The sequence below is a fragment of the Carassius auratus genome, chromosome 3, assembly GCF_003368295.1.
Source record: "Carassius auratus strain Wakin chromosome 3, ASM336829v1, whole genome shotgun sequence".
Taxonomy (NCBI): Eukaryota; Metazoa; Chordata; class Actinopteri; order Cypriniformes; family Cyprinidae; genus Carassius; species Carassius auratus.
The window spans coordinates 28,696,298-28,704,315 of record NC_039245.1 but is presented as its reverse complement, the minus strand read 5'-3'; the positions used below and the strand labels follow the sequence as shown (position 1 = coordinate 28,704,315).

General features: G+C 32.9%; 1 protein-coding gene, 1 long non-coding RNA gene and 1 other non-coding gene across 6 annotated transcripts in view; 2 read left to right on the top strand and 1 right to left on the bottom strand.

Moving 5' to 3' along the window:
• Nucleotides 1–1,801: 1,801 nt before the first annotated feature.
• Nucleotides 1,802–2,712, top strand: LOC113053338 (uncharacterized). Its single transcript, XR_003277214.1, has 3 exons — nt 1,802–2,035; nt 2,303–2,345; nt 2,542–2,712. It is a non-coding gene; the product is annotated as an uncharacterized LOC113053338 (long non-coding RNA).
• Nucleotides 2,713–2,757: 45 nt separating this feature from the next.
• On the top strand, nt 2,758–2,893 carry LOC113056072 (small nucleolar RNA SNORA50). The gene has a single exon (XR_003277654.1). It is a non-coding gene; the product is annotated as a small nucleolar RNA SNORA50 (small nucleolar RNA).
• Nucleotides 2,894–3,288: 395 nt separating this feature from the next.
• LOC113053315 (testis-expressed protein 2-like) overlaps nt 3,289–8,018 on the bottom strand; it is a 73,108-nt gene continuing 68,378 nt past the window's right edge. For all 4 annotated transcript variants that reach the window (XM_026218245.1, XM_026218238.1, XM_026218260.1 and 1 more), the window contains 2 exons: nt 6,479–6,599; nt 3,289–5,643 (listed from right to left, as the gene is read on the bottom strand). In XM_026218245.1, coding sequence (XP_026074030.1) covers nt 5,509–5,643; nt 6,479–6,599 — 256 coding nt within the window. In that variant the 3' untranslated portion in view covers nt 3,289–5,508. The remainder of the gene's footprint in view (nt 5,644–6,478; nt 6,600–8,018) is intronic.

Here is an 8,018-nt window from a genome sequence, read left to right as displayed (position 1 = left end):
GTTATTTATCACACATGCAACTTCAATTTATACTGTTGCAAACTATTGTAAATTTATATTTTCTATCAAATTCTTCCCAAACTACACTTTGGCTAACATTTTTACATTTTCAACAAATAAAAATCAATGTAAATTTATTTCACACATGCAATGTCGATTTATACTGTTGTATACTATTGTAAATTTATATTTTCTATCAAATTCTTCCAAAACTACAATTTTGCTAACATTTTTACATTTTCAATGACTAAAAATCAATGTAAAGTTATTTCACACATGCAATGTCAATTTATACTGTTGTAAACTATTGTAAAATGATATTTTCTAACTAATTCTTCCCAGACTACATTTTTGCTAACATTTTTACATTTTCAAAGACTAAAAATCAATGTAAAGTAATTTATCACATGTGCAATGTCAATTTATACTGTTGTAAATTATTGTAAATTGATGTTTTCTAACAAATTCTTCACAAACTATGTTTTCACAGTTAAATTTTTTGCTAACATTTTTACATTTTCAACAAAGTTAAGTCCCACTGTCCACATATGTGTACTTCAAGTTTAGCGAAATAGTAAATCTTTACTGTTACAAAAATTTGTCAAATTTTCATGCCATATTAATCATACAACACCATTATGCATAACTTAACAAGAATCAACAATTACATTTTATTAGATTTTTTTACCTTGTGGACGTTTTGGTCTGGTGTGGCTGCCTGACTTTTCAGATGTGTTCGCCGCCATCTTGGAATTTCTGTGTAAAGTGTTTTTCTCTTCTGACCCCACCGGATGGCAGTGTAAGTGTCCATGTTTGTGTACAACAGGTTCCAGTTACACAGAATTAAGTTTTATGGTGCACACAACTAAAAATGTGATGTCCACATATGTGGACGCCAGGTCGTAGGAGGTTAAAATATTTTAAATAATTACAGTTCTCGACTATTTTATTGATAAATAAATAAATAAATGAATATACTATATATATATATATATATATATATATATATATATATATATATATATATATATATATATATATATATATATATATATATGTATATATGTATATATATATATATATATATATATATATATGTATATATATATATATATATATATATATATATATATATATATATATATATATATATATGTATATATATATATATATATATATATATATATATATATATAGCAAAATAAATGGAAGCATTAAAGAATTTGTATACTGAGATGCTATATATACATATATACACACACACACATATATATATATATATATATATATATACACATATACATATCTATCTACATATATATATATATATATATATATATATATATATATATATATATATATATATATATATATATATATATATATATATATATATATATATATATATAAGTAAGAGTAGAAAGAGGAAAATATTCTACAAGATTAAGGGTTGGGCATAATATTCTGAATAAACCTTAAAAATAATAAATAACATCCAACAGGATTACATGAGCACTGTGGAATGGAGGAATTAGAACATTTATTTGTGTTTGTCAAAAAGTATAATAATGAACGAGAAACCATGAAGAATGAACATAGAAAGATGAGAATCGATAAGCTACAAATTAAAAATATATTCATTTATGGATTTGAGAATTTATTTTTGTATCTTAAGAGGGATTTTTTAATTAATGTTTTCTCTGTGTGTGTGTGTGGCAATCCATGGTCCATACTCCAATACAGTAGGTGGCAATAATGCACCTTAATATTGATGCTACCAGCCGTTACACAGAAGAAGAAGAAGAAGAAGAAGAAGAAGAAGAAGACGTCTAGTCTGAACGAAGCGCAGTTCATTTCGCAGGACGGAGAGAGTGGAGCGAATTTGCCAAGATGCAGTTTAGATTTAATTATTATGATTATTTTATTATTTGTTCCACTTCTCCTTCAGCAGTTAAGAGAACTCGTGTGAATGATAAGCACAGGAGTGATGAAATTGAAGAAGCTCTTTTATCATTGATTCAGAAACGTGTTGTCGGTAAGTGTATACTCTGATAAAGAGTGTGTTTAATATTAAAGTTGACATGAAATTGGATTTGTTTAAAACAGTTGCAACATTGTTTTAAATCGATCATTTATATATTTCATTTGTTAGGCTGTATTTAGAAATGGGAGCACGTGGTTGCGGCATTGCTCCAGTTCACCGTGAAATTACAATAAAGAGTGTTTAATAAAGAAAAGTGTTTAAAAACATTAATGTTTGCTAAAATTAGAATACATCAGTTATTTTGTTTTTCTCTCTTAGTGTTATTTACGGTTACAGTGGACTTCGTGGCCAGTGATTCAAGGTAAGACCAGGCCTAACTTCACTACATCAAACACTTTCAGTGTGTGTGGTCTGAAATGATGTGTTTACTGCGTTAGACTACTGAACATCTCTGATGTCAAATCAAATTACTGACCAGACTGCTGAATTCTCAACTGCAGTCTGTTTGATTTTGAAGCTGGAATTAATTTTTACGTTGGCATTTTCTTTTGCAACAGGGGGAGAAGGTGAATTGGAATCGGCCGAGGTTTGCTGGTTCATCACTATGTTCATTGTAATGGCTGTGGTTATTGCAAATGTATAACTTGTACTGTAACTTAATGTGGATGTAGCAAAATTGTACAAAACGGTTTGTTCCTATACACAATAAACAAAATACATGTCTTTTGCTTCTGTGTGTCTTGTATTCAGTCATTTTTATTTTAGAAATATGTAAGCACTGTATTTGAACCTGTTAAGCCCCTTCATGGCTCAATGGGTCAAGCAACAGTGCAACAGTAAAAGTCTGTTATAACTGGAGCTTCTTGGATTCCCCCCCCCAAGTTGCTCTTTTAAAAGCAGTCGATAACTTTTTGTATGTATATCCATTTTCTCCTTGATTGTACTACTGTATAAAGGGGTGTTGAACAGGTGCGTTTCCCAAAACCACAGTTGCTAACTAAGTTATTAACTTTTGTTCGTTGCAATGCAATTTATCATTGCCAACCAACGAAGTTAGCAACTATGGTCTTGGGAAACGCACCCCAGGTCGATAGTGGATCTGAGTAAGAAGGCCCACAAGGGTGTATTTCATTTGTTAGTGTTGTATATGATCACGGTCTTTGAACCAGTGAAGCCCCTTCATGTCTCAATGGGTCAAGCAAGGGCTTGTTATAACTGGAGCCCTTTGCAGTTGCTCATTCAAAACCAGTCAACAACCTCAATGAATCTAAAGCACAAACAGCTCTGAAACAATGCCTCTGGAATTATTTTTGCAAAAGCAATTTATCAATTTCCACACAGTCGTGTTGTCAATATGGCAGAACACAATATTCAAATGAAATATTGCACAAAGGAAATATCAACTGGCAAAGCGCACACTAAACATCAGTTGTGTGAATGGAAATATCGTAGCATAAACGGATACCAAAACACATTAAAATCAAAATACATGTAGTATTGATACTTCAACTTCAGTCCAAAATGACCTCCATAAGTAAGCCATAAGGAAAAGCCATAATTCATGTTCACTTAAAACTTAGCAGTAGCTAAGTAACAGAACTTGTGATGTTGGATACAAAACATTTTCAGACCTATCAATGGTAATAAATATCTGATTATGGAAACTTACATTTTGGATGGCAAAGTTCACTTGCCACTTTTAACCAACAGAAACTACCTACATGATTTAATACACCATTGGCCTACAAGCACAGTAAATAATAATAAAAAAAGTTTACCTGACTGCGACACAGCTAGCAATACTTGACAAACTATGCCAAACAAGGTAGACAAAAATGTCAGCTGTTTGTACATTCAACAATCTTCTTCATATCTGTGTTGGAAATAGAATAGCACTTATTTTGAGCCTTGATCTGACATGCAGTGTGAGGCGTAGCCCAGTGGTTCTCAACCGATTTTGCTTCAGGACCCAGATTCTAGATTGGACATCCCAACACAGTCCAAGATGTATTCTCGTTCAAAAGTAAATAAAAAAAAATAAAAAAACTTTTCAAATCAAACGCTTAAAATACATTAATATTACCATTAATTGCCCAACAATATACAAAGGTTTTTACAAGACAATCTGAATAAGAAACATTGTGGCCAGCACAAATAAATAAATTGTATTTTATCGGGTTGTACTTTATACACCTTGTGCAGTTTCATTAATGGGTTTTAAAGGCGAGGGCAGGCCATACATACAGTACATTAGCAACTGTCTGTTATTTAGTCTGTTCAAAAGTTATGGATCATACTCTTTATTTAGCAACTTAAATTATGAATAACACAATGGCTTAAAATTCACATTTGAGTGTAATTTATGTACAAATGTGTAAGCCTCTTGCATCATGTTCACCACAGATCTTATATTACTCCATAAACATTCATAACATAAAAAACTATGAATTTCCTTCAGGTTGCTCAACAAATAGACAGATCTGTTTGAGTTCTGTGACATGAATTTGTACCAAAATATACCAGGATTGATTAGATGACATTCAAACTTTAGAAAGAATTGAAAAGTATTTTCCCTCTCTTAAAAAAAGGCCTATGTTTCTTTCTGACCTAACTTTGTAACTTTATCCCTGCAGTTGTCTGAGAACAGACTGCAACTCAACATTTGAGAACCACTGATCTACAGCTATTGCAGAGTGGTGATGATTGGAGAGATCTCGCTTAGAAAGCTCTTGAAGCCTATCCTCTAAAATAGCCTGCTTGAGTAGGGATGCCTTAGGGATGAGAGGTTATTTGGCTGGAGTCCCTCTTGAGCACAGTGAAATTGATCTAATTGCATAATCAGACGCCACGCATAGGCCTCAGGCAGCGGTGAATGGAAGAGGATAATGGTGGTACTACTATGTCTGTTGTATCTAATATGTTATTTGCTGCTTGAAGCATATGACAATCATGAGAAAATCATAAATAGGCAAATCTTGGAAATGCCCCATTTTGGCTTCAAATTTGTTAAAATGACCAGATTCATCCATTACTGGTGTTGATAGCGTGTCCTATACATCCCAAGGATGCAAAGCCCCAAATGCTTTAACCTTCCAGGTGGTTTGTAGGCACCCTGTCATACCAAAAGTCCAGTGAAATCCCTCAGGTTGTAATTCCTATCTGCAAAGTTTAGGTTCTTTCATGCAACACTAGGACATTTGGCAAGTCAGCGTGCATCAAACAGAGGTAGTGTATCCATTTCACCTAGTCACATACAAGTCTTCTACTGCTTCTTCACGAGTTTTTCATCATCACCTCTATGCATTTTAGTTACGTCACAAAACCCTTTTTATCCTGTTTGAGAGCCAACAGCATATTTATGCAAGCAAGCAAGATTGTCCTTTCTTTTAGTTATTGATGCGTTCAGATTTTTCACAGCTCTATTCAATGGGCAATATGGCACCTGTAATTCTCAGCTCAGGTACAGTCCTGCCCTCATTGGACTGAAGTGTTTTTTATTTTTTGTTTGATACAGTAACTGATCTTCACATGTCCTCAAGGGACTCTTCAGGGTCCAAAGATTCTTCATTCTTCAAGGCATTGGCATTGGAACGTGTGTCCATGGCAGAGTGCATGATAGGCAGCCAGACGTCATCCATGTTTGGCATTACAAATATTTTCTGTGTAAGGTAGGAAGCATTAGAGAGTCAAGAAGAGGAATTAGGAAGACAGAAATAAAATCCTTGGCTAGTAACAGCAAACAAATTTAAAGGTGCTGTAACACTTCATTTTACAGTGTCCTTGTTACGTGTTACTTGTACCTTACTAGTAATAACAGGACTGTAAAAAGAACACTGCAAAAATAGTGTAACTGAAAGTGCTTACATGATTGTTATTCAAGTAATATATTCAGAGATCTCATCCTTATATACTTATACACACAATATTTGGCTACAAACTTGTAATGATTGGTTAGCATCTTTTTAATTACAGAGAGAAATCTACTAAAGCAGTGAATCTCAGTTATGGCCCTCAAGGTCTTTTTTTCTGCAGTTTAGTTCCAACCTTGATCAAACTAACTCAAAGGATTTTTTGATTAAGCAGAGCTAAACTCTGCAGGAAAGTGAACCTCGAGGGCCAAATTTAAAAACCCTGCACTAATGAATAGAAATTATTTTTATCCTATAACTCCTTTGAAAAATCGTATCAATTTAGTCTGATGTTAAAATTATGAACTTTATACAGTAATTCTATCATTTGCAATGTAGAGTAAATTCATTGAACAATTATCATTGTTCACATCTAAACACTTGTGATCCTACACAACCAAATTCTTTTAAATACTGCTTAAATTAAACTACTGAAATATTTGTGAAAATAAATGCACATTAAAGTTGTAAAATCAAATGAAAATGCATTCATGTGCACTATTTAAAAATCAACATTTTCATGTTCCTGTAATGCAATTGATTTTGCATTCATAATGAAATCCACGCTAATTTCACATGTGCATACCTGAAACTCCTGATTGAGTTTGTTTTCTATCCAGTCAGTCACATGAGCAAAAGTAACCTCTCTCTCGCCCAGTTTAGGACGAGCTTTCAGTTCCAGATGAGGAGGACTTTTGAAACCATACCTGAAATAAACAGAAACATCCACATTCACATCTTTACCATGAAAACTAAATTTCAGTCACAAGTCCAAGTGACATTTCACCTTAGGACCTTTTATGTCCAAACGCTTTACTTTGAGCTCTAAAAAATAAATATACTTTGAAGGGTGCGTAATTGTCAGAAACACTGCCAAGACAAAAAATCTTAATGGCCCTAAATGTTATTCAAGCAAAATATAATTCCTTACTACTTTGTTTAAATTTTAAGCTAAAATATATCCTGGACATATTCTTTACAGGTTTCATAATAATAAAAATTTTATTTTGTATAGCACCTTTAAAATTGCTTTCCGAGAAAACTACATAAAAGAAAAACACAACAATAAAATACAAGATATAATACAAAGCAAAAAAAAAAAAGAAATAGAATAAAGCTTCCCTAAAAAAGAATGTTTTAAGCAAGGTTTTAAAAACAGCTAAAGGATTAGCAACCGTAATGTCAGTTGGGAGAGAGTTCCACAATTTTGGGGCATATGAAGAAAAGGCCCTGTCACCCCTGGATCGTAACCTTGTTTTGGGGACAGCTAAGAGAGCTTGCTGAGAAGAGCATAAATTGCGAGTTGGCGTGTAAGATGTTAAAAGATCTGCCAAATACTGTGGAAAGAGTCCATGCAGAGCCTTATAAGTAAGCATTAAAATCTTTAAATCTATACGGTAATTTAACAGACCGCCAGTGCAATGTCTTCAAAACAGGAGTTATATGGTCACCAGCCCTAGCTTCAATCATGTGCTTCAATCATGCAATAAAATCTTTTAAATGCCTTTTAAATCCAAATCCTACTTGTACGAATGCTGTTATATGTTCCAGTCAGGTTTTAGGTCTCATTTGATACTGCTGATAATGGCATTTTATTGAAGCATTTGGAAGATGTTAGCATAAGGGGTACTTGCCTTAGATTGGTTTAAGTCATATTTAGATCATAGATCATTTTAATTTGGCATTGGAGATTTGTGTTCTACATTAGCTAAATTACATAGTGGTGTGTCACAGGGAACGTTACAATTAAATTTTTTCATAAATATAACTATGTATTTTCTTCATTGTATTACTAGTAAGACAGGGTGGGTGTGTTGTCTTTAGACCCTCTTGAAGCCTCTATGAAGATTAGTGTTTCAGATCATGTAAAGAATTTGGGATACATGGATTTGGTTTTGGTTTTAGATTATCAGGTTACTAGTTTTGTTGGGTTTTATCAATTCAGAATTATTTCTAAATTGAAAACAATTCTCTCTTTTAAGGACCTGGAGACTGTTATCATCATGCATTGACTACAGTAATTCTTTATATACTATATATATACTGTAGGTATATTACAGGGTCAATGATCTTGACTTCAATTAGTGCAAAATGCTGCTGCTAGACTGTTGACTCAAAGAAGAGAG